Here is a 26,933-nt window from a genome sequence, read left to right on the forward strand (position 1 = left end):
CCCCCGAAAAGCAGGGCTATCTAACTTACGAGAAAGGTTTTCAATGCTCGGCGAAATTGCAGAAGAGAGCTCATTGTCCTAAGTTGCAAAGGTAGAGAGTTCCCCAGCCTAGGACCAAAGACAGAAAATATTCTGTCACCTCTGGAGGTATAGGTTGAGTGGGGAATGATCAGGAGATGGCTGTCACTAGAGCGTAATTGTCTTGCTGGGTGATATGGCTGAATTAACTCTCTCAGATACAGAGGGGCAATGCCATTTATGCTTTTGAAAATAATGCAGGCGGTCTTAAATTTGATGCGGTCAGCAATTGAGAGCCAGTGTAGCTCTCTCCGATAAGATGATACATGGGTGAATTTACCTAATTTAAATATCAGTCTGATGGCTGCATTCTGGGCTCTCTGAAGTCGCTGAAGTTGTTTGGAAGGGATGCCCATAAATGGCTATTACAGTAGTCGAGGTGGGCAGTAGTTCGCGCCCCTACCGCAGCGGCGTGAGCCTCTTTGGGAATGTAAGGAAGTGCTTGGCGTAGCATTCTCAGAACAAAATAGACTGCTTTGGTCTTTGCTCCCACCTGTGTTTCACTCCCCACGTCTTCTTTCAACATACATCCCAGATTTTTAATTTTTGAAACAAATTGTAAATTTTTACCCAGCAGTGTTGGAACAGGCAATTTTTTAGCAGCTGTCAGCAGATGTTTAGGACCGAATAATATAATTCGGTCTTAGCAGAGTTAAGCTGTAAATAGTTCTTTGACATCCAGCTGCTTATCTCTGTCAAACATTGCTCCAGTTTGCTAAACGCTTCCTGGAAATTAGTAACTCGTAGGAATATCTGGGTATCATCGGCATATGAACGGAAATCCAACCCATACCGTCTTAGGATTTCCAAGAGGGGTCGAATATATAAATTAAACAGTAGTGGTGACAAAGAGGATCCGAGTCGAGTGTGTCGACTCTGTAACAAAGTGGGGGAGACAATTCGGCACTTGTTAATTGCATGTCCGTTTCTAAAGTCTCAATATTTGAGAAGTTATGGTTCATTTGTAAGTGACTTAGATCGGATAGAATTGGATCAATTCTAGGCGACATTGATTGGAGGCAAATCCACGGTCATCACAGCAGCAGCCTTCCATGTCTAGGGAGAAGTACTAAAGTTGTTGGCGTAAAAAAATTGAATGGATTTATAATACCTTATCTGTAAATGTTATCTTATTTTTTTGATGGTTGTAATCTTTTAAATGTGTAGTGCTTAAGGTTTTTCTTATAACTAACCAAATGTACATTAAAGTAAAAAACAATAATAATAATCATTTAATCTCAATGTGCCTTAGCTACCAAAATTGGAAAAATCTCTAGAAGTGATTCAGTTAGCGGTGTGTGCTATTAAAAAACAGGCAAACTCATTATTTACTAGACTGTAGTTAGTAACAAAGTCAACACATTTGGATTGTTTCTTTCTTGCAATGTATTCATCATACAAAGAAATATTTGCTGTTAATGTATGGGTCGCCATGAACGTCTTCTTTAATGGCTGAAGATGGGCTTTTGGCTCCAGTTGTACAATCAATTGCGAGCAGAAGCATTGCACAAATAGATTACGCAATAGCAATAAATACTTTTGCAGCAGAGATCGTGCTTTAGACAATGAGCGATAATTAAAGTTATTTACTTTTTACAAAATTGTTGTTGACTTTTCTGTGTCTGCTTATTACTTTGAAGTACTTTAATTAGAACTAATACAAGTATGCTTTTGTTTATATTGCAATGATTTTATAATGTTAGAAAGGGGTTGCAGTGCAGTGTTCCAAGTAAAGGTGTGCAGCCCAGCTGGGCACTATGTCTAGAAAATTCCCTGCAGACACTCATCTCAGAGACCTCCAACTCTTTGTACTTGTTTAGAAACTATTGTGAACCAGAGCTAAATATATAGCCGGCTTAAAGATCCATGCTATAATACTTTCAGACAGTTCTTCAATTACATGTGACATGCATTGCTTCAAAACCCATGTATTTACAATCTAACATAAAATGGATTGCCTTAAGATTGAAAACATAAAAGGTCTATCCTATATAGGGATGTAACGGTATAACGGTATACCGTTAAAGATACCGTGAACCACTTAATTGAACAATAATAACCGTCACATTGTTTATACCGTTATACCGTTCATACCGTAAAGTGTGCTTTTCAATCTGATTTGGAAAGGCTGCAGTAAGCAAGTGCTGCGCAGTCTTGGTCTTGCACTGTTGGATGTGCCGTCTGCCAAGTAGTTTCAGTTGGAGCAGTTTTTAATGCCATTCCATAAACCACACGTGCCTGACACAAAATCAATATGTTAGCAATAGGAAGAATAGATACAGTGCCAAGAAGGAAAAGGGTTTACTTTGGGTTGGCGGCTTTGGGGTTTATATATTTATAATGGATAATGTTCTCTAAACATATGGCAATGGGGGATTTCCCTGGTTCTATCATTGAATTTACATATAATAAGTCACACTGCGAAATTCACTCATCTCTGTGGGTATTCCCTGCTGCCATACCAAAGGGTAACATGTCCGTGATTACTGAACACCTTTTGGCCCGCAAGTAAACTAAAGGCTGGAAAGTAAAGAGAGTGCGTGTGCGTGTGCGTGTGTGTGTGTGTGTGTGTCTGTATGCACACAAGCGTATACTACCATCAGCCTCCATTGATCGGTGGCATGCAGGTTATCAAGATGGCAACATGTTCATCTTCACCAGTAGCCAGTGGGGGAGCATAAAGCCTAAATGACCACTTAAGAAAAGCTATTCAGTTTGCTTTGCCAGTTGCAGCAGGCCCCCCCCCTCTTCTCCACACGTGTGTTTGTGTTTGGTGGAAGCAAGGCATTTCAGTGGAAAGTATGTTGAAAAGCCCAATTCTGGCCCTGGGTGCCTGGTTTTGTTTGTGATGCTAAATCTGTCAATTTATGACCTTTTAGAAAATATTTGTTAAGATTATTTAACTCCACCTGCTATACCGCGATAACCATGATATACCGTCATTTGGCAAGAAGGTTATCGTACCGTCATAAAACTAATACCGTGACATCCTATATGCACATATAGATCAAATATTCATGGCAGAGACACACTTGCCAATAGTGCTTTTGGGATTATGAACACAGAGCTAATGACTTGCAGCGAGATAACTTGCATTGGGACAGAGCATGTTGCATGATGCTAGGAAACAGAACTTTACATTTTCTGTCCATATTTGATTCTGATATTTATGAACCATATTTCTCTATTTATATATTTAGAAACTGAGTTTCTTGTCCATTGATGGATTTACAAAAACAACGTGAATGTGAAAACCATTGGAATTTCTGAGACAGATTTACTTTCAATACTAGAACTTAGTGGGCTGACAATAAGGTAAGGACATTTTTAAGACATCCCCACATTGACATAGCTTGATCACTTGATATTTATCAACTATATTATTCTGCTTATATCTCTAAAAACAGAGTTTCTATTCCATTGCGGGACTTGCAATACAATATGACACCTACCAGCTTCCTTTAGACTCCATGGCTATGTTGGTGGTAAGGATACATTTTACCTATTGGTTAACAGAAGCCAGTCACTTGTTAGACTTATTTATTATGACCACTTATTGGTTCCCCCTTTACTTTTCCTTCTCTAGAATTTTGAATGATCCCTCCATGAAGGACCTGAGAGTGGGCTAATGATACTACTCAAAACATCCATGCACCTTTTGGACCCTTATATATTTGAGGTGATTTAACAAGCTTATGGTGCACTAAAGAAAATATGGATTATGAATAAGTAACTCAATTTGAACCCCAATGGTTACTTAGTCTTTTTTCTGATTAAATTGCAGCATTTACAAAGAACTGTACCCCTGATGAAGAGATTGTAATCTTGAAATGGGTTGGGTTTTAATTAAATCACATCTGATTGTGACAAGTGTGTGTTTGGAACCTCACTTGAGAACCTCACCAGATTCCATATTTTTCCTTTTCAAATTGAACTTTTTATTGTTTTTCGAAAGTTATACAGCCATGTGAATCATCACAAAACCCCCCAATAACACAACCATTGGTAGTTAATGTCTACAGCACCCATATTGCCACACACATTTTACAGCCGTAGAGGACTGGCTCGATTTTGTCCATATGGTACTCCGCCATTAGCAACATTCGTAAGGACCATGTGACCTACTCTCCCCCTGACCAATTATACACCCTGACTCACTGTGCATTATCATGGAGCCCCAGTGTGTTCAGTATCCGGAAATGTGCTGCACAAACCCGACCATTCCTCTTCAAACACTGAGCTCCCGCCATGCAGCGCTGCCGTAATTCTTTTCATCAGGTACATGTCCTTGGCCTTAGCTACCCAGTCACACTTCTCTGGAAGTTTCTCCCTCTTCCAGTTCCTAGCCAGGCACGTGCTGGCGGCCAACTACAGGAAATGCACCATGTGGGGCAGTACCTTAGCTCTCTCCCACTCCCTCTCCATTCCAAACAACACCAGCATGGGGTTCAGACTCAGTTTCATCCCCTCCACCTCCTTGATTCACCCCAGGACTTCCACCCAAAACACCTGCATCTTGCGACAGCCCCACCAAATATGCCAGTAATCCGCTTTTTCTCCACAAGTGTGCCAGCGGAGGGGGCTCACTGACGGGAACATCCGAGAGAGCCTCACCGGGTCGTATTGCCAGTGATGCAGAGGTTTTACTCCATGCATTTTATATTGACAGGCTACAGAGGTCTTGAAAGCTCTCCTGCACCTCTTAGCCCACAGGCGATCCTCCAACTCTCCCCTAGATCCCTCTCCCACCTTGACCGAAGTCCCTCCCGACTACCTGCTCTCATCGCCATGAGTGATGCATATAGCTGGAAGATTAGCCCTTTCATGTCCCCCTGAGTGTCCAGGATCTGTTCCGTCCTAGTGAGCTCTCTCGGACTGACTCTTTCCACTTTTCAACCGTGATGACCCCCTTCAGGCATAGGTATAGGAAAACCCAACGGCTTCCCAATACCTAAGGCCGCTTCCAGTTCTTGGATCGTAATGAAGTGATTTCCCACCCATAACTGCCCGACTCTGGCAAGCCCTGCCTTGAACCATGCCTGGTATCTTTCCGGCTCTGGGATGTCATCCCTCACCAGAGGGGCCTACAGGTGGCTCAGAGGAGAAGGCCACATAGTTACTCCCCTCATCCCCAGGCCCATTTCCAAATTTCCCACAGTACTCCCAGTATAGGGGGCTCTCTAATTCTTTGTGGTACCTTTTCCCTCGCAACCCAGAGCCATTCGCCAACCGTAGCAGGGCAGAGGTGACAGTTCTCCAAATAGACCTACTGCTTGTCTGGATATTCCCTCAGATGTGGCACTAAGACCCTCAATTGGACAGCCTTGTAGTACAAGTCGAGGTCTGGCAGACCCGTCCCTCCCCTGGTCCTTTGACAGTACCAGGGTACTATAAAGCACCCGCGGCCTTCTCCCTTGCCACAGAAACCTGGTCATACGCCCTTTAGCCTCCCTCAGAAGCGCATCCGCTACCCTAATCGGCAGCATCTGGAACATGTATAACAACCGTGGGAGAAAGTAAGGGCGTTCAGATGGCCCATCCATGAAATAGTGTAGTTGCCCCACATCGTCATATCCCCATATAATCTCTCCAGAGGGGGGGGGATAGTTTGCTCCGCTCAGGTCCTCCAAGGCCCTAGTTATGTTAACCCACAAATAGCGGATACTATCCTGTTGGATCGTCATTCCCAGTGTCTGAAGAATGGCAACGTCTCTCTCACCATGTACGTCAAAGCGGAACAAGACCAACTTCTGTCAGTTAACCTTAACCCCTGAGAGGGACCCATATTCTTCGGGACTGAACTGTGAGGGTTTTACAGATGCAACAGGATATCATCAGCGTACATCCCCAATTTGAAGACTATCTCCCCCACCCTAATCCTCGACCCACCTTAGGAGCTTTTCACAACTTCTCCGCCAGTGGTTCCAACGAGAGGGGGAACAACAATGGCGAGAGTGGGCATCCCTGCCTCGTCCCCGCCTCAATTCAAACTCCACAGAGAGTTTCCCATTGACCGCAACCCTTCCCATGGGATTGGTATACAATGCCTTGATCCCGTTGAGAGCCAGGGGCACAAACCCATGACCACATATAAAAAGGCCCAGTCCACTGTGAGAAATCTGAAGGTGTCTCCCTGTCTAGTCCTGGGGGATCTGTCATCCAGGTGGCCAGGACACGGCCATCGCTCTTGGATCCAGTTCCTGAGGGTGGACCAGTGCGGGAGGTTCACCTGGATGGTGGGTCTGGCGAGTATGAGTGGGACACCGACGGGTGAGACGCGGTATCCCCCTTCTTTAAACACCTTCTCCCCATCAAAGGACATTCCAAAACACTGCCCCTGCCCTTTTCTTACACAAAAACGTTCGCACAACAACACGAAAGACAACCGACTAACACCAGAGCCGTTTACCTGACATGTCCCAATAAAAGGGTCAGACAAAGTCAGGCAATTGATCAGAGTCACACACGCCTGACGGCCCTTTCACTTCCCCACAGGTATAAAAGGTTGAGCACCTCAGCAACCTACGAGCAAGGCAGACCGCAGGACGTGAGAGCCAACTCAGCACGGCAGTTCAAGATCAGGCGAAAGACATCGCAAGTCAAGAGGATAAGTGATCTCGCCCTTATCGACACCTCGCCCTTGAAGCCTCAAGAGAAGGAATCGTAAGACTGCAAACAATAGCAAGCGTGTGTTGCAGCAGATGTCAAGGGTACCTCCTCCGCTGACAGCCAACCCGGGAAGAGACACATGGCCCAATGGTACAGACCTTGACTTTACAAAACAAGAAAGCAAAGCAGTTCATCACAGCCAGTGAGTCGAGGGGAGAGCAGATAAAGAAACCGAACTGTGTTGAAAGAAAGTAGCAAGCAGTTAATTGAACTTTGATTAAATAAAGAACTGATTGCTTACTGGAAAAGGCGAAAGCAGGCATAACAGAATCAAACACCACATGGGTGTTCACTCGAGAAACGCTAGGCTATTACCCGGCTATTGAACTACAGTAACCAGAAGGCCTTGGGAGAAAGTCGAGAAGGGGGTCAAAGTGGTCATACGGGGGTCTTGGCAAGTCCTCTGTACAGTTGAAAGTCTTTGACCGGCAGATGATTGGGAAACAAAAGGGGAAAGAATCCTGCTTGGTAAAAAGAGTGCACAAACGGTGCGATGTGAAGGTTGGCAAGTGTGAACCCGGCGGAGGGATGCTAACCAGAGGGGACGAAAGCTGAAGTCCCATGAACATTGTGTTTACAGGAGTGAACCCGAAGGAGAGAAGCTGGCTATTAAAGGGGTCCGAACCCGAAGGAGGGAGATCCCGGTGTGGGAAGGTATCACCCTAACTACAGTATGAAAGAACTGTTTAATTGAGTCATCAACTACAACTTTGAGGGGTCTGCGCCCGGAAGAGGGGGACCCACGGGTGAAGCCCTCACCCAAAGCCATACGAGGAACAAAACCTTTGTGTTTTTTGGTTAAATATATCAGGCCCTTGAAGGCAAGAGACTTTATTGAAAAGAGACTTTAACCATTGAAGAACCTGATAGCTGGAGCGGAACTGTTGGCTCCTGCTGGGAAAGCTTGAGTGTATGCTGTGCTCAGGAGACCCACTTTGTCTGGTGCTGAAAACGTGGGGAAGGGAGACCCCTGGCAAACACATCCTGACTTACTATTTGTAAACACTTCTTTATTAAAAACCCTATCCCACACACTTTCTATAATTAGTTGTAAGGAGTTGGCAATTTTTTTTTTTTTTTTTTTTTTAGTATAGGCCTTTTTACTTTGACAAGACGCCACGAGGACAGCCTTAGTTTTCATTTGATTGTCGACGATTGCTCCCATCTTCGATTTAGGATTAGGTTAGGCGTTTTTCCACCCTGCATTTTCAGTTTAATAAACGCCCTTGAACTGTGATCACTTGTGTCTGTCTTTACTGTTGCCACAATGAGTTCCTTACACCACCCTGTCGAAAGGGAAAAGAACGTGGGGGTTACCCCCCTTCCCTCTGGACCCATCCATGAAGTCTAATGTCTTACGCAGCGTATCTGAACCCTATCTACCTCTGATGAATCCCACCTGGTCGGAATGAACTAGACGCGGTGTAACCCGCTCCATTCTGAAAGCCAATATTGATATTGATATTTTATTTCTATCGCGCGCGTACACAAGTGTTTCAGAGCGCGACAAGGGAGGGGAGGGGAACAGGGGAGAACAAAACAGAGATCTTACTAGGCCCAGTGACATTGAGAACACGCAAGTGCATGGGAGAGGGGGAGGGGAAAAGTGCATGGAAGGGGGAGAAGTGGAAAGTGCAAAGCAGAGGAGAAACCAATAAATAACAATAAATAAATAATAAAGGCACAAACAGTGGTAGTTCAGCCAGCAATCTGCAAGTGCTAGGTTTAAGGCAGCAGACAGGGTAGGTCTGATAAGTGCAGGAAGAAAAAGGGGGGGCTGTATGGGTACAGATACAGACCCCAGTGCAAGGGGTGGCCCGGAGGCAGTGCGGGAGGATGGCGGGATGAGCAGGCACCTAAGCCCGGAGGACAAAGAGTGGCCAGGTGCACTGTGCCAAGAGAGAACAGATCAGCAGTGGAGAGGGGAAGCGAAGGCAGAAGAAAAGAGGAAGGTCTTGAAGTGCTTCCAGAACCGGAGATGGTTCTCCTCAAGTTTTAGAGTGGCAGGGAGGCTGTTCCAGAGGGAGGCCCCAGCCGAAGACAGATCTACCCCCAGCTCGTTTCATGTGAAAAGCTTGGCATCTACATTGAGGAGGGATATAGGCCAATAGGATTTACAACTAAGTGGGTCCCACCCCTTTCCTTCGGGATCACCAATATTATTGCCCAAGGGAGTCGGGATTCCTGCCCGATTCCAATATGTAATTGTACAGCTTCACTAGGTGGGGAGTCAACTCACTAGCCAATATAACGGGGGGGCTGTTGTGCACGGACAGAAATGGCAGCCTCTGTGTGAGCTCCGGCAGTGTCCAGGGCCGAAAAGCCTAAATAAATCAATTTATTCACCCCGGTTTGGTGCGATTTTTACACAGAACATGTAACTATACGAACGGTGAAGTGAGAGCTGAGTTGTGGACCCAGGAGTAGCCCGAGGCGGCGAGGGACGCGCCTGCCGCGGAGGGTGGAGGGAGCCCGGCGCCGGAACAACTCGAGCGCTGGCAGTAATGGTCGGGGCCGCCCGTCCAGGAAAGGGAGAATCGCGGGAGCCCCGATCCTCACCGAGCGCCTGCGGACCCCATTCGGCAACACCACAGCAGCGACACATGTGAAGGGAGGAATCACCCTCCCCAGCCCATCGGCCCACGGCAGCGAGGGTAAGCCGGGCCCGGGCCTGGGCCGAAAGCTGGGACGCCCTCAGCTCGGCTCGCGAACGGGTGACAGCGAGGTGAGCGGGCGACCACCCCCCCCCCACGAGCATATTCCGCTCCACCATATACAACAGAACGTTGGAACGCACGAAAGAGGGCTGACAAGAGCCGAGCGGACCCCCCCGCCCCGCTTAATCCACCATCGATTGGAGGGAATACTGGAAGATCGGGTCTTGGCTTCAGAAATATAGTGCAACTACGAAGCAATTGGCGAAGGCATCTAGAGGAAAGGGTACTCGCTCCAGATCCGGAACGATGCCAAAAAACTTTGGCCATAAAAGGAGCAGAGGAACTATCGATAAGTTTACGACCACAATGCAGAAAGATACCGAGTCTGAAAGGGAGGGAGAAACGCCCGCACAGGCGGAACAGATTCCCTCTGCCTCCATGATGGATCCTCAGGCTGTTTTCCAAGCTATGCAGCAAGGTTTCGCAGAGTTGACAGACAAGCTGGATGGTATCACGGCTAGTGTCGCAAGTATAAAAACGCAACTCGACAAAACAACAGCTCGCATGACAGAGGCCGAAACAAGAATATCAGGCACAGAGGACGCTGTGGAGACCCTGAAGACAACAGTGTCAACGATGGCCATCGAGCTAAGGACAGTGAAATCCAAGTGTGAAGATTTGGAAGCAAGATCCCGAAGAAATAATGTCTATTATTGGTGTTCCGGAGGGGGCTATTAAAGGATCAATGGAAAAAGCGGTGGAGGACCTTCGGCACACACTACTGGGGGAGCCGGGATGGTCGCCTGTGTTTATGGTGGAAAGAGCACACAGGTCTTTAGCTCCAAAGCCGAAACCCGGGGCATACCCCAGACCCATTATAGCGCGCATACTAAACTACAGAGACAGAGACCTGATCCTAAAAACCGCTAGGGAGAAACAAGAACTGAAATGGGAAGCCAACACTATACGCATGTTTCCGGACTTCACCTTGGCGGTTCAACAGGAAAGGAAATTATTCTCAGGAATCAAGAAAATGCTACGCGAGCGACAAGTACAATATGCGATGCTCTACCCCACAAGGCTCAAAATTCAACATCAAAATAAATCATACTTCTTCACATTCCCGGAAGAGGCCGCAAGCTTCATAGAAACACATATCGCCTCAAATAATGGACAATCGCAACGTCCATAAGGCAAGACAGCCACCGCGGCGTACAAGAAGTCGGAACGAAAGGCAAAGACATAGGCTTCCTTGGGAGCCCCACATTGCAGAGGATGCAACCCAGGGCTCATAACACATGGAAAACGTTCATCCAAAGACGTCAGAATAAATGAGAGTAACAAGCCTGAACTGGAGGTAACGCCCGTACACGATAATGGCTTGGGCACTGGAGACGCCGCAGCCCCCCCTGTAGCAGGTGCTCCTATTGTTGTTGGGAGGGGAGGGGAGGGGGGGAACTCAAAGGCACAGTTGAAGTTTGGGGGACTGTGAGGGTGGGGGGCGGGACTGATATGGGGAAGTTAGGTTTTTGTTATGAGAAGAAGGTTGGTAACACAAAAAGCACACGGGTTCTAGGCACAGGAAAACTTAAGCATAAAGCAGAGCTACATTGGTGTAAAGACACATACAAACTCCCCATAGATAATGGCTAAACCGGACAAGGATGGTATTAATAGGCTGAGCTGGAATGTAAGGGGGCTAGGCTCCAAGATCAAGAAAAGGAAGATCATGGCCTATCTTAATAGACAGGCCGCTAAGATAATCTTCCTCCAGGAGACCCACATAGGACCCAGGCAGGGCGAACAGCTGATACCAAATTGGGGGACTCATCAATATTTCACAACTTACTCTAGCAGAGCGAGAGGGGCTGCAATACTAATACATAAAGCACTGCCGTTCGTCTGTATCAAGGCTGAATGTGACCCAGATGGGAGGTTCGTTTTGCTGCATGGTAAGCTCTATGACAGGGAAATAGTGTTCCTCAATATCTATGGGCCAAACATTGACCACCCAGACTTTTACTCCTCAGTATTTGAAAATCTAGCGAGATACCCTATGGCCCGAGTACTTTGCGGGGGAGACATCAATACAATTCTGGATGTTCAATTAGATTGCTCATCAACACAAAATAGAACACTAACCAGGGCAGCACAGACAATACTTACACACATGGTAGATCTACAGTTAAAGGACGTCTGGAGAACACTAAACCCCAGCAGGAAAGAATACACGTACTCCTCCACCGTCCACGACACACACTCCAGAATTGACCTATGGCTGATAGACACAGACAGCATGGCATGGGTTACAGATACACACATACATCCTAGGACCTACTCAGATCATTCTCCGATACAATTGACATTGCAAATCCCGGACAAGATCAGGGACCGACCACCTTGGAGATTCAAACCGGCGGCCTTAAGGGATCTAGTATATAAAGACTCTATGGTGCAATACATACAGGAATATTTCGAGATCAATGAACACTCGGTATCAAGTCAGGCTACACTATGGCAGGCATTTAAAGTATGCTTAAGAGGTCAGTCGATATCAATAGAGGGGGGAATTCTCAAAGCCATTCGGGCTAGACTGGCTAGGTTGGAAGCACAACTAACATCACTGCAGACCCAACATTCTGTCCTCTTCCCCTCATCTGGGTACAGAAATAAAGCCCAAGCTAGATGAGTTTCGGGAAGCAGCAGACCAAGAGATCAGATACTTTGACAGACCCACAGCGGCGCGTCGATATGGAGAAGGGGAAAGCCGGGGAAACTATTAGCCAGAATGGTGCGCGGAGAGAGAGGCCCCACGAACATACCTTGTATTCAGTTAGCAGATGCCACGATGTCCACAGATCAGGATAAACTGAAAGAAACATTCTACACGTTCATACTCCCCCCAGTGCTCTGTCACAGAGGCTGAGATAGAACAATACCTCTCTCAGATACTGACAACGCTTTTAGCAGATGCGACTAGGGAATCGCTAGAGGAACCCATAACAGTGGCAGAAATAGGTGCAGCAATAAAAGCTGTCCCCAATGGGAAAGCCCCGGGCTCTGATGGGCTGGGAGCTGAGTTCTACAAAGAATTCAGTCAGCTTCTAGCTCCCAGGCTGCATGCTGTATGGACGGAAGCACTAGATAAGGGTGAACTCCCAGAATCTACTAGAGAAGCAATAATCACACTTTTACTTAAATCGGGGAAACCTCCTGGAGAATGTGGATCATAGCGCCCACTGTCCTTAATAAACACCGACGCCAAAATCCTAGCAAAACTACTAGCAACCAGACTCACACCATTGATGCCATACATGGTTCATGAGGACCAGGCCGGTTTTATACTGGGTAGATCCACAGCAACAAATATAAGAAGATGTCACCAAATAATAGCCACGATACCCCCTACCACTCAGGGAATAGCTGTCTCCCTTAACATGAGGAAGGCCCTTGACACAGTCTCCTGGCCCTTTCTCTGTGGAGTGCTACGGAACTATGGGTTTGGTCCAAAATTAATAAAATGGATCCGGATACTATACACAAGACCCTACGCTAGGATAAGAATCAATGGATCCTTCACAGACATACTGGAACTGTTGGGTGGCACCAGACAAGGTTGCCCACTCTCCCCATTACTCTTCGCGCTGGTGATAGAACCTCTAGCGGACATACTTAGGTCACGTTACAGTACGTTTGGGCTAATGCTGGAGGGCAAGCTCCATATTATAACGCTATATGCGGACGGCTTTTTCTACTATATCTCAAGAACCCGGATCGCACACTTGGCAGGGTGCTGGTAGAGGTGGGAAGGTTCGGTGAATACTCAGGGCTGCGCCTGAACCCCAATAAGTCAGAGATATTCCCGCTCACAGACAACACCTCACAACCCCAAAACCTACATGGGATTTTATGGAACCCGGTGCATATTGTTTATTTAGGAGCTCATATAGCCAGAACTCCCCAACTGTCCCGTGCTCTGAACTACACGACACTCGCTGATGCACTGTGTGCCAAGATGAATCGCTGGAGCGTGTTACCCACATCACTGGCCGGGAGGATAGCCTTGATAAAAAGGGTAAAATTACCGAAACTTTTCTACCTTTTTAGCACAGTGCCAGTATGGCCAGGCCGCGCCCTGTTCTCTAGAATTAACAGCGCCTGCATAACATTTGTATGGGGAGGGCATCCCAGACTGAGTTGGAGGGTACTAACAGACACACACTCCAGAGGCGGACTGATGGCACCAGATATGGAACTATACTACCTAGCAGCGCAGGCGCACCATTCGGCTGGGTGGGCCACATCCTTTCTCAACCCCGCCCCCCAACCTCCACACTGAGGGAGCACGAGGCGATACTGGCTCTGCATGGGATAACAAAGCCCACCCCTAAACAGTACAACACGACAAACCCATCCAGGGTTACTATCACGGCATGGTCCAGGATTGTTGACATATACAGAGCCAATAAGCTATACCATCCGAGTATGCCAATATGGGGGGACCCACACACACCCTTTGCTATCGAGAGTGAAATGGTAATGCACTGGAGTGCTAGAGGTGTCACCCATTGGGGACGGTTGTTCCCAGAGTATAGCTTTCTCCAATGGGAGGACATAAAAGATGTAGTAGGAAACATAAAATACACGTAAGCAACAATACCATAGGGTGGCAGCCTTAGCACAACGTATATACCCAACATTCCCGAAGGAACCTGAGATAAATATGGCACTAGGTTATATATTCATGGGAGGGACCCAGAAAATAACTGCATCCACTCTATACAAAACCATACTGCAAACACGCCCAGCAGCGACTCACACAGCTAAGGGCAAGTGACCTGGGGCAGTCGATAGAAGACCATGAATGGTCCCGGATCTGCGCAATGACCAAATGGATAGCTTGTAATTCACGATTCAAACTGATTCATTATAAAATAGTCCACAGGACACATTACATACCGTCCAAACTTAAGCAAATATATCCCACCTCAGCTGGTACCTGTCCGAGATGCAACTCTGAGAACACGAACATATTTCACATGCTGTCGGACTGTGCTAAGTTGAGACAATACTGGACAAAGGTTTGTGGAGCACTGGATAAGATGGCAGACCAACCGGTGAAATGGACACCACGGATCTGCATGTTAGGGGCTGAAGGGAAAATTAACCCGACATGGCGGAAACCATTGAATCTAAGCCTTCTAATAGCGAAAAGGGTCATTTTAATGAGAAGGAAGAATGCGCTATCACCCACACTAGACGACTGGAACAGAGATATGGTGTGGGTCAACGATACTGAAGAACTTTACATAGACTCAGTTTTGGCCCCCTGTAGACCCAGAAACACATGGTCCCGATATAAACAATATCTGGCGGAACTGGCAGACCTTGATAACCTGAACACTGAAGAGAATTGACCTGTATATGTATTTATGCTTGATTAATCGAATGGTATAATTTTAAGTGCATAACCTGTGTGCAAATATAAAGTTGTTAAAAAAAAACTCACTAGCCAATATTTTATAAAATCCCACCCTCTAGCCATCGTCTCCCGGTGCTCTCCCAGTCTTCATTCTCTGAATGGCCTGAAGCACTTTGTCACGAGTTACTGGGCCTTCCAATTCTAGCCCTTCCTCACTGCTAAGTCGGGGGAGGCAGACCCATTGTAAATATCTCTCTAGCTCATGCTTGTCCACCTTCTATTCCATCGCATATAGGTCCTTGTAAAACGCAACAAATTCCTGTGCAATCTCATCCGCCGAGGAGTGTACCCATCTTGTGCGTCTCTAATGCCCCCCACCCAGCACTCCGCTCTCTGTCCTCTGAGCCGTGCTGTAATGTTAGTTAGCCTCTGACAACCGCGTTCATTATGGCTTTCAACAAACTGTATTTCGAGACTTTACCCTTTGCCCTCTCTTTATCGGCACCCCTCATTCGGGTTCACTCTTGCCAATCTTGTCAATCGTACCTTTTCTCATTCAACTCGTACGATGCGGGATTCACTTCCCTTAGCTTCACAATCATCTGTCGGCTAAAGACTTTCAAATCTGCAGAGGATTTTACAGGACCTCTGTATGACCACTTTGACCCCCTTCTCGCCTTTCCAAGGTCTTCTGGTAATTGCAACAATCTGGTAATCGCCCAGAGTTTCCAGAGTAAGCACCCATGTGGTGCCATACTCCTCTGTTGCTGGTTTCCCCACATTTCGATATCAACAGTTCTTTGTATTTTCACAGTTTAATTAGTCGTTTGCTATTTTTTGTTCAACACAGTTCAGTTTCTTATTGGTGTCCCCTCGACTCACCGGCTGTGATGAACCACTTTGCTTTTCTTCTCTCTGGAGTCAAGGTTGGTACCACAAAGACACGCTTCTCTCCCCGGCTTGGTTATCAGCGCAGGAGGGTCTTGCGTACCGTTGCCATCTGCTGCAACACACCCTGGCTATTGTTCGCAGTCGATTCCTTTGGCAGACGTTTACAGGCCTTGGTCAGAAAGGGCAAGGTCGCTTCTCTCTGTCACCCTCTCTGTTCATGCTGTCTTTCTCCTCCTCTTGAACTGCCGTGCTGGATTAGCTCTCTCGTTGTGCGGTCTGCCTTGCTTGTATTATGTTCTCGTGCTCCACCTTTTATCCCTGTGAGGAAGGGAAAAGTCCATCTGGTGAGTGTGATTCTGGTCAATTGCCTGACTCTGCCTGACCCTTGTAGTGGGACAAGTCAGGTAGACCGTTCTGATGTTTGTCTGTCATCTTTTGCGGTGTGCGAAAGTGTTTGTGTCGGATACGAGGGGGCGGGGCGTAGAGTATTTGTAGTAGGCTGGGGAAAAGGTGTTATAAGAAGGTGGGCACCGCATAACACCCGTCAGTGTCCCCCTTCCACTCCCCAGGGACCCCCAACCAGGTGATCCTCCCTCACTGGTCCACCCCCAGGAACTGGATCCAATAGCGATGGCTGTGTCCTGGCCACCTAGATAACAGATCCTCAAGCACTAGTAAAATGTAAAATGTGATCCATGAGATGTTGGAAAGTGGTTGGCACACTGTGTAGGCCAAAAGGTAGGACTTTAAATTGAAATAGTGAAAACGTTGTGTGGTCTGCCTTGCTCGTATTGTGTTTTCATGCTCCACCTTTCATCCCTGTGGGGAAGGGAAAGGCCCGTCAGGTGTGTGTGTGATTTTGGTCAATTGCCCGACTCTGCCTGATGCTTGTGGTGGGACAAGTCAGGTAGACGGTTCTGGTGTTTGTCTGTCGTCTTTCGCAGTGTGCGAAAGTGTTCATGTCGGAAAAGGGGGGGTAGAGTATTTGAGCATCCTACGTAGCAGGCTGGGGAAAAGGTGTCATAAGAAGGGTGACACTGCGTCTCACCCATCAGTGTCCCACTTCCACTACCCAAGGGCCACCTTTTCAGGTGATCCTCCCTCACTGGTCCACCCCCAGGAACTGGATCCAATGGCGATGGCCGTGTCCTGGCCACCTGTATGACAGATCCTCGGAGACTAGTCAGGGAGACACCTTCAGGTTTCCCACGGTACCCAGTCAATTTACCGAAACAAAATTTCAGAGTGGTACATTTTACTGCAACCATAATACTGAAAAATATTAAATAAATACATACAGGGGAGTGGGGTAAGGTGTTAACATGGGTCGGCATGGGGTTATAAGGATAGAAAAACAGGGGGCTTGGAGGAGGACCACCCAAATTGGGAAAAAAAAGGAAATTCAGTATGTTTTCGGTATTTTGGTTGCACTGAAATGTACCACTCTGAAAAGTGCTTCGATAATATCACATATAACCGTGCACAGACATGTCTCAAAAGCAAAAGTGTGAGTGCCAGTAAAAAAAGAAAAGGTCATATCATTTTACAAAAGACCCTCATGTGTACATCGCTATCCTAAAGGGACTCTATGGGTTAAAGAGACCACAACCTCTTTAAAGGAGAATAATATCTCCTATGAATGAGTTTTGAGGCATGTTAGACATATTTTCCTATACCGCACAACATGGGCGAGGGCCTTCTAGTTGCACCTCCATATAGTAAATGATCTTCCTTTTCAAGGTGTTCAGAGTGAATGCTCGTGGTTGCTGTTTCTCTCTGATCAGAAATGTAGAGACACTAAATACTGTTTTGTTATTGGTATAGCAGAATCACTGCTAGATGTGTAGAAAGTTTTGTGCTGCAATATTTGTCTCCTCGGAACATAATTATATTTAAAAAGAAAGACAATTAGTGTTGAGTGCGAGTCTTGCATCATGCAAATATTGATGGATGGATTCTGGGAGGTTCATCTCCTGTTCAATACAAAAAGAACAACAAAAAGTTGTTGGAGTCACTTAAACTATGTATACATTTGACAATTCTAGGTGGGAGAGAGTGATATGATAAAATACACCAGATTGCTGGTGCATATCCCTCAAATGATGACAAAAAAAGTGTAGGCTGTAATAGGAGTGCTGAGTTCTCAGCGTGTTCATGACACCAAAAGCAGAGTGAAACACGAGTCACTGGGAATAACTGGCATGCCAAATTACATGAATCTATTCTGAACAAAATAATGTTGCTGTTCCATGATCCTCTGCCGGATGTTGGGGGTCATTCTATGTAAGTAAATCAATGCACAATTCTACATTTGAGATTCAAAACAACAATTTAAGTACTATTAGATACTGCGATAAGCAAGGATTGTGTTGGTTTTCTTGTTAACACTTATTTGATTTCAAAATGGGAAGTGCAAAACTATTGAAATCAAACAAATATATTTTTGAACTTTTACCATTTGAATTAATGTTATTTAAAAGTTATAGTTTTTATGGCTCCATTACCTGTAGTGCTCTCACTCTCTTGAATGGTTTCATTCTGTAAAGTGTGCTTTGGTATCAGACATTGACGGTTCTGCAGTTCCAGTATTGAACTGTCTGGCGCCTGTTTTCTGGTCCACGTACGATTTATTGATCGCCTACAGGGAAAATAAAACATTAACACAAACACTTCTCACAAACAAAAAAAATTACTACAGGTCATGCGTAGTACATTGTATGTGACAACACTTCTCAAGTTCTTCACTGTTCTACTATTTGATTTATTTTTTATTTGTATATGGTTTACAAGTAATATTTACAAAACAACAACTCCTTACATTACAATTCAATCCAATAAAAACACTTAATTTGCTAAAAACAAGTTCATTAAACATACATCATTCCATTTCATTTTATACAATGCAAATCTAAAACTGACATATCCATAGAAGGATTGTAACTATTTAAAATCCTTGCCCAAAACCAATCAGTACTGAACAGTTCCTCTTTTGACACAAAACATCCTAGACACTTTTAGATGAACCTCAGACAAAGGAATACATTGTTTTCAAATGGCGGACCGATTCTATGTGGGAGGTGCAATATTTACAGAGACATAAATTCCTTGTCTAGCACCAGTCACTGCCTTGCTAGGCAATAAATTCAATTTAAAACATAACATTTCAGACTTATGCTTTCTTGAGGGATGCTGTTTCAAGTAAAAAGGCATCCCGTTAAAAAATTATGTTTTTTTAATCTCATTGATAATCCATGATGTGATCTCGTATATATGCTCCTAGGCTGATCAATAAGGAGGGGACCTCGATTTAAGACGGTCGTCCTTTCAGACAGTAGCTGAATTTTGTGGATTTTGCTGTAATAAATCTGGGCCGATTTGTGCAAGTCAGACCTCTGCCGATTCCCACAGGTGTCCTCTTTTCGGAAATGCATGGGGTTCCCTGTTTTCCTTGGGGGCTTGGACACCCTAGGCCCATATCTGTATGGTGTGCGCTTCTGAAAAAATCCTGAAATTCAGCTGTCGGAAGAGACTTGAGATTATCCGCGTTTTCGGCTTTCCCCTTTGCGCCCAGGTAGGTGCACCCACACATGTGAGGTACCGTTTTCGGCGGGACACCTGTGGGAATGCGGGAAGGTAGGCCATGTGTTGTTGGCGGCGTGTTTCGGTGGGTGAGCCGAGTCAAATGTGCGGAAATTGGGTTATTTTTACCACATTTTGGACTTTGCCTGGGGTTTCTGGATAATAAATTCTGGGCCGATTTGCGCAAGTCAGACCTCTGCGGATTTCCACGGGTGTCCTCTTTTCGGAAATGCATGGGGTTCCCTGTTTTCCTTGGTGGCCTGGACACCCTAGGCCCATATCTGTATGGTGTGCACTTCTGAAAAAATCCTGAAATTCAGCTGTAGGAAAAGACTTGGGGTTAGTCGTGTTTTAGGCCTTCCCCTTTGCGCCCAGGTAGGTGCACCCACACATGTGAGGTACCATTTTCATCGGGACACCTGTGGGAATGCGGGAAGGCAGGCCATGTGTTGTTGGCGGCGTGTTTTGGTGGGTGAGCCGAGTCAAATGTGCGGAAATTGGGTTATTTTCACCACATTTCAGACTTTGCCAGGGTTTCTGGATAATAAATTCTGGGCCGATTTGCGCAAGTCAGACCTCTGCGGATTCCCACGGGTGTCCTCTTTTCGGAAATGCATGGGGTTCCCCGTTTTCCTTGGTGGCTTGGACACCCTAAGCCCATATCTGTATGGTGTGCGCTTCTGAAAAAATCCTGAAATTCAGCTGTTGGAAAATACTTGGGGTTAGCCGTGTTTTAGGCTTTCCCCTTGGCGCCCCGGTAGCTGCACCCACACGTGAGGTACAGTTTTAGTCAGGACACCTGTGGGAACGCGGTAAGGTATGACATTGGTTGCGTTTGTGTGGTTTTCATAACGTTTCGAACCATTTGCTGGCACCCTTTCTCACACAAACCTTTAATTTCCCAAATGTGCCCTACATTCAGTCGCTGCTTTGGGCACCATACACTTTTGTAACCTGCACAAGTCACCTACCCTTGAAAAGGTCTGCCTGTGCTCTTTCAAAAAATGTATGCTTGCCGTTCCTCACCACATTGGTTTTCCTGATTTACGCATGCTAAGTACGTCTGTTCAGGCCCTAAGCATAAAACTCCTGTGTACCATGGCTCCGTTTTTGGCTTGTGGTATTGCTTGTTTTGTGAAACACTACAGAAAATATGTGATTTCCTAACTGCACGAGTCGGGGGAATGTAGCGGAGCATTGTTTTTCTCAAAATTCATAGAAGCCACCGCCGTATCAAGCCAACCATGTCCACCACATACCTTTATTTTTCAGTCATTTTACCGCCTTTTCCCCAAACTATGGAATTTTCCCATACATAGTTGTTGCCTGACCTGCACAAATCACCCCTTTCTAAACTTAGAATTTTGTCTACTTTTCAGAAATGCATGCCTTTCTGTCCTCCAATTCAGCTTTCCTACCCTTTTCTTCCATTCCGTCCACGCATGTCCAATTGGCAAAAATGGCCAAAATCGCTCAGCTCTCACAGAACAGTTGAAAACCACATCAAAATCTGTTCTTGAAAGCCAGGAAATTAGGGAAATCAACACAGCAAACCATTTGTTCATAGCTCTTAAAAGGAAAAAAACACAGGCTTCTTTGTACATCATTTTATTGCCATTTTTTGAAAAAACCCAACATTTTCCCCCTTTTTGGTTATTTTCTCTTACCCCCCTGCAGCAACCTAGTATTCCTGGGTGGCGCTACGACCGCCTACATGTGGGAAGAAACGGGGCCAAATTTTGGCTGAGATATCGCATGTAACTAAAATGTTACAAGCAAACAAAGGGGGGGTATGGGAATCTCTCTACCAGCACGAACACAGCCCAATGACTTGTTCTTGGGTGAATAACCCCTGGGAGAGACTCAACTAAGTCTTTAGCTCACTGTCCTTTTCACAGAGAAGAAATTTCCCCGCATATCAGCCTTTGTCCTGCCCAGGGGCAGTCCAGCGCCGAAATGCTAGGCAATTCTCCTCTGAACAAGAGTACCATCAGTAACCCCATACACGTGTTTCAGCCTTGTTGGGCATCATCAGTGAGGTGAAACTGTTGCCTCTCTAAGAACAGTGAGCAAGGGGTCCACGTCTGGATTGCCCTGTTAACTTAGGGTGAAACCCAAAGTTAATGTATGCAAACAAAGGGGGGGTCTGGGAATCGCTCTACCAGCACGAAAACAGCCCAATGACTTGTTCTTGGGTGAATAACCCCTGGGAGAGACTCAACCAAGTCTTTAGCTCACTGTCCTTTTCACAGAGAAGAAATTTCCCCGCATATCAGCCTTTGTCCTGCCCAGGGGCAGTCCAGCGCCGAAATGCTAGGCAATTCTCCTCTGAACAAGAGTACCATCAGTAACCCCATACACGTGTTTCAGCCTTGTTGGGCATCATCAGTGAGGTGAAACTGTTGCCTCTCTAAGAACAGTGAGCAAGGGATCCACGTCTGGATTGCCCTGTTAACTTAGGGTGAAACCCAAAGTTAATGTATGCAAACAAAGGGGGGGTCTGGGAATCTCTCTACCACTGAACAGGTTATCACGCCTTGTTCTATCGAGAGAGGGGCGCCCGCTACCTTTGTAAACCAAATTTCAAGGAACCTGGGATTGGTAACCCTAGGTCTCCTGGGGGCAACCAGACGTGGTCTCCCTCTCACTGTGCTTAGAGAGGCATCAGCTTCACCTCACTGATGATCCCCAACAAGGGTGAAACACGTGTATGGGGTTGCTGGTGGTACTCTCGTTCAGGTTGGAATTGCCATTGCATTTCGGTGCTGGACTGCCCCTGGGCAGGACAAAGACTGATATGCAAATGGATATTTCCCATCTGTGAAAGGCACAGTGAGAAAAAGCAGTGGCTGCGAACTCTCAAGTGGTTAATAACCACTGAACAGGTTATCACGCCTTGTTCTATCGAGAGAGGGGCGCCCGCTACCTTTCTAAACTAAAATGTTACAAGGCATTTAATAGTGACATACCGAAATCACCAAAAAAGGCCTTGGCACTGGGGGGGAAAACTCATGGCACTTAAAGGGTTAAGGTTCTATTTGTAATGGTATGTAGTTAATGTTTACACATTGATTTTCAGGGTGAATTTATAGTGTTTGGTGCAAGGGCACGGTTTTGGCACCGCTGGTGGGGGTCTGAAGACACTCAGGAAAAACTCACTGGTTTGACCGTTGGCCACACCCACTTGGACATAAAATGCCTTCTCCAGCCCCGCAGCGGTGAAGCCCGCGGTGGGGCAAGGGTGAGATGATCGGCACCGCTGGTGTTCGGCGCGGAGGTGAGGGGCTAATCTGGACAATGCTGAACTTCCCTGAGGCCTGAGGTGAGAGATGTGAGAGCCACGCACAGAGACTATTCCCTGAGACTGTCCCAAAGTACACTGGTGCTTATCGTAGCTTCATTGCTGAAACTATTCTGACCCTACTCGTGGAGCTCATGGAGTCCCCACTCATCTCCCTCTTGCCCCTCCCACCCCCCCCCCAACTCCTTTTTTGTCCTGCCCTCCGTGACGTACAGGTTCACCATATCATGAAATTCCAATGCAAGGTGCTGACCGCGAGGAGGCAGCGCCTTCGGGCCAGGCTATTTAAGGAGGCTAAAACAGACTCTGCTACTAGGGGGGGGAACAAGGGTGTACTGTAAGTAAATATATCTACTGGCCCTGGAAAAGAAGCAGATGTGTTGTTTGAAGATGCCCAACATACCACGGGGGGTACCAATTTGACTTAATGTCTCTGAATGGCTGCCTTTTGTGTGGCTTGACCGATATTCAACCTGGAATGGGCCATAAAGCTGAGAACCAGGAACATTTGGCATCCCACGGTGTCCCTCGACTATGAGTAGGAATCTCTTTAGCATTGATATTGTTGCTGATAAAGATAAAGGAACTGCTGGAATTCCTCCCTCTTTAACTTTACCTGTTGCCTCATGCCACCCCAACCCCCTTAAGTTTCCCGTTGTGCCTACCCCGAACTCGCCCTTCAACTCAAATTGCCATGGTCTAGGGAAGTCGCTAGCATCAGCACTGGGGAACCTGCCCCTGGAAATCCTTGTGGGCTGCACCCAGCTACCTGATCCCTCTTTAGGGCCCTACACCCTGGCCCCTGACATTGCACCAGCCACAGACACCCAGGTTGACCACCCCATGTGTATTCAAGCTCCAACCCCTATGGACCTAGTGGATCCAGTGACTTGCGCCACCGCTGCGGTTAACCTTGCTCTCAGCACATCTGGGGCTTCTGGCTCACCCAGCCGGGCCTTGAGCGAGTACTTCTCTACAAGCCCGGGGGAAGCTTGTTTCTTTGCTTATCCCCGCTGATAGCCCACAACCCCACATGTTATGTGGCGGATCATGGTCACAACTCGAACTATAGCCCTTCAGCTGAATATGCCTGCTCTATTAGGAGGTGCAAGCGTAACCTGGTGCTTGCTGAGTTGACAGCTATTAGGAAATTACTCCTGGACCTAGCAGGAAATAAGGGGAGCGGAGGAAAAAGGGTGCAGGAGGAATCTTTCACCAACCCCCACGTGGTCAAGGGACCCAGCAACTCATCCCCGGAGTGCACCAAGGTTCAGGACTGTGCAAAATCAGTATCTTCTAAAGAACATGCTGCCCCTCACTGTAACGCACACAAGAGATCGCCCTCCGTCTCTGCCTCTCAGGAATCTGGAATTAAACCCTGAGTGCAGTAAAGCGCCCTACCCCAAGCCAACGTCGTCCTCAGCTGTGGAGCAAGCTTCATGGCCTGCATTAGGCCCAAGTACAAATGTCCCTGGAGCACATAATCTGCACCACAGAGGGAACATACCTGGGTGCCATGACAAGGCCGGGCTCGGACCAACTACAATTTACTTACACGGGTGCCAAAACTGTTAGAGATAAAGTCAGAACCAAGAGATACTTTATTGAATAAGTGCCTGGACTGGTTGCGGACCGTGAGAGGTTGTGCGTTTGTCTCAAGAGAATCTATGGTGGGATGCTCGAGAGTCCGGGGCAATGGTTTGAACTTCCATGACACTGTTAAATTGGTATTTTGGGATTGGATAGTGGCCAAAGGGGTCTTGGAAAGAACTGGGTGGGATGGTCGGTTGACAAAGGGTGGGATTTCAACCAGCCAGTACCCCCAACAAGATGATGATGGCCGTCTTGGATATACCCCATTTAACACTCCCCTAACTGGTGCAAAGTTAACTCCTTTGGGATAAAGATAACTGGGGTTCACTGTGGTTGAACAGACTGATCGGGGGCAATTTTGAATAGGGCTGGATGTTAGACAGAATCCTATGCAGTTCCCTTAGGGAGCACTACAGAAGATTAGGACTACAGGTATATGCAATAAATCCCCTTTGGTATCCGTCTGTACCACACAGATGAAGTTGGTAGCTGTGGCTGCGCAGTCAGACCTATCTCAAGAGGAAGATGAGCAGTATTCAGGGCTTACACAATAGGACTACAATATTATGGAACAAGGAAACACTGACCAAAGCTTTGTATAAAAAGGAATATATATATTTATTTTACAAACTCTTAATTCCACACACAAATCACTATCATTAAAGCAAGTTAAAACAGTCAAGAAAAGTATACACAACTCCCTAATTAAATTGTAGACAAGTTTGAGCAAGAGTGAAAACTGAGCAAAATGGCACAGTGTAAAACCAAGCAGAAATGGCACTCTAACAATTTCTTCAGAGGGAGGGAAAGGACAAGTTATACTGGGTTAGACTCCTAAACACACCAGCAACACTTCCCAATTGGATTGTGAACAAGTTAGGCAAGGCAATACTTTAGTATAAGCAATACGTAGGTGAAAACCAAGCAAAATGGCACTTCACAATATTTAAAGGGGAAGGAAAAGGAGGTTATAAGAGTTTAGGTGCACCAACACATTTCTTGAGAAAAAGCAATCTAGAGAAGGCAGTTGTAACAGATTTAGCCAGAGTCAATAGGCCTGTGCCAGAGTCAGTGGTACAAGGCAAAGTGCCCAGGATCAAACTGTTCTAGTAGCTGCAGTCAAGTCTTTGTTTAACGTTTGAAAAGGCGGTTGCAGAAGGTAAAAAGACAATGTTAGACGATAGGGGCGGCCAACCCAGAAGGTAAGTAAAGGATTTAAAACACCTTTAGCAGTACCCAACGAAACGGGAGGCCTGGCGGAACAATGTACCTTAAAAGTGGAAGAGGCTCCTGCGGTGGCGGTAGTTCCTGGCAGTTCCTGCAGTTTGGGAGATCCAGCAGAGGAAGAGAGGCTCTTGTCGTGGAGGAAGGTTTGAGTTACTGCACTGCCTAGGGATGAAGCCAGCCACGGTGATGCCAAAACGGAATAAAAGGTGCGCTCCTATAAATCGCAATCGTGGTGGACGGGTGCCTGGCTATCCGGTCTCCGAGTGCTTGGCACTGGCGATTTGACCAAGGCAGATCCTGGAAGGCGATTGGCGAACTGGTTGGCCCCACCAGCTCAAGGGAAGAAGACTCTTGCAGGTGAAGATCTTCTCGGGTCGTTGGAGAAAAGTGGTGAGGATCTGCAGCAGGGCTTCACCGGTGGTTCAGCCATTGCAGATGTCTTCGGCTTCTCTCCTCTTCGGATTTCCTAGGTCCAGTGGCGACGTCTTGTCCTCCAGTCCTCAGATCCCTGCTTTTATGCAGAAAACCCCCCATTCATACAGCCTAGCTGTCACTCACACAGCAGGGTGGTTATCCTGGCGGGATTACCCCCCAGCCTATCAGGGCAGAGTGCGACTTGGGTTGCCTAGGTAACCCTGTCCAGGGTGTCTATTCCCCTCCCACACATCCTGTCTACCCCAGACTCAGTGGCGCCGAAAGGAGGGCTTCTGTGCAGAAGCCCGCCAAAAGGACAAACAAAGGATCCCCGGCCTGGGTTAGGATTTCAGAGAAAGACACGAGAAAAACATTTTATCAAAGATCTGGCAATAAAACCCTACCGGAGTAAAGTTAATAATAAAATAAACCAGTGGTATGTTAGAGGCTGTCAGTAAAAGCGGTAGCCTCGAACAATGGAAAAATCCCATATTCGCGGTTGAATATTTATGGTAGTAACCACTGCCACCAGCCAGAAACCAGCCAGGACTGGACGGTACCCTCTCGAAAATGAACACTAGAGAAAAACTATTAAGCCTTTCCAGTACTTCCATAGTAAGATGGGTTGTACTGGTTTTGTTCATAACTATTGACTAGTAAAGTCAATGGGGACTTTACATGCCCTGGGAGACAGTAGTCAGTCCCAAGGTATGGAGTCTATGTTTGGGGGCACTATGACACCCCTGTGTTACTGCACTGAGGGTGCTGTGTAACACACATGCAAAAAGATGATACCTATGAGGGTGAGAAAAACCCCATAGACCATAAGCACAAAAATAGCCTAAAACACACATCAGCAATATGTCTAAGAGTGGGAAAAAGAGTCTCACTCCTAGCAGGAGAAAAAAATAAACCCCTCAAATCCAGCAAAGCTGCTGGGGGACTCTATAGGTAAGGGAAATTAGCCTTTTAAGCAAATTCTCCCGAACACTGGCCCTCTCCCATTGTTATTCCCTACCCTCTTGCTTCCTCGCACCTTGAAACACTTGTGTATAGGCACGTTACAAATGCCATATCATATCTCTATTCACGTCATGATTTG

General features: G+C 46.5%; 1 protein-coding gene across 1 annotated transcript in view; it reads right to left on the reverse strand.

Annotated features, from left to right (window-relative positions):
- The window catches only part of KIF27 (kinesin family member 27), a 1,764,776-nt gene that overhangs the window by 1,122,972 nt on the left and 614,871 nt on the right, over positions 1-26,933 (reverse strand). The window contains exon 8 of the mRNA XM_069625864.1: positions 18,222-18,355. Coding sequence (XP_069481965.1) covers positions 18,222-18,355 — 134 coding nt within the window. The remainder of the gene's footprint in view (positions 1-18,221; positions 18,356-26,933) is intronic.

The sequence above is a fragment of the Ambystoma mexicanum genome, chromosome 6p (assembly GCF_040938575.1).
Source record: "Ambystoma mexicanum isolate Mex_15411 chromosome 6p, UKY_AmexF1_1, whole genome shotgun sequence".
NCBI lineage: Eukaryota > Metazoa > Chordata > Amphibia > Caudata > Ambystomatidae > Ambystoma > Ambystoma mexicanum.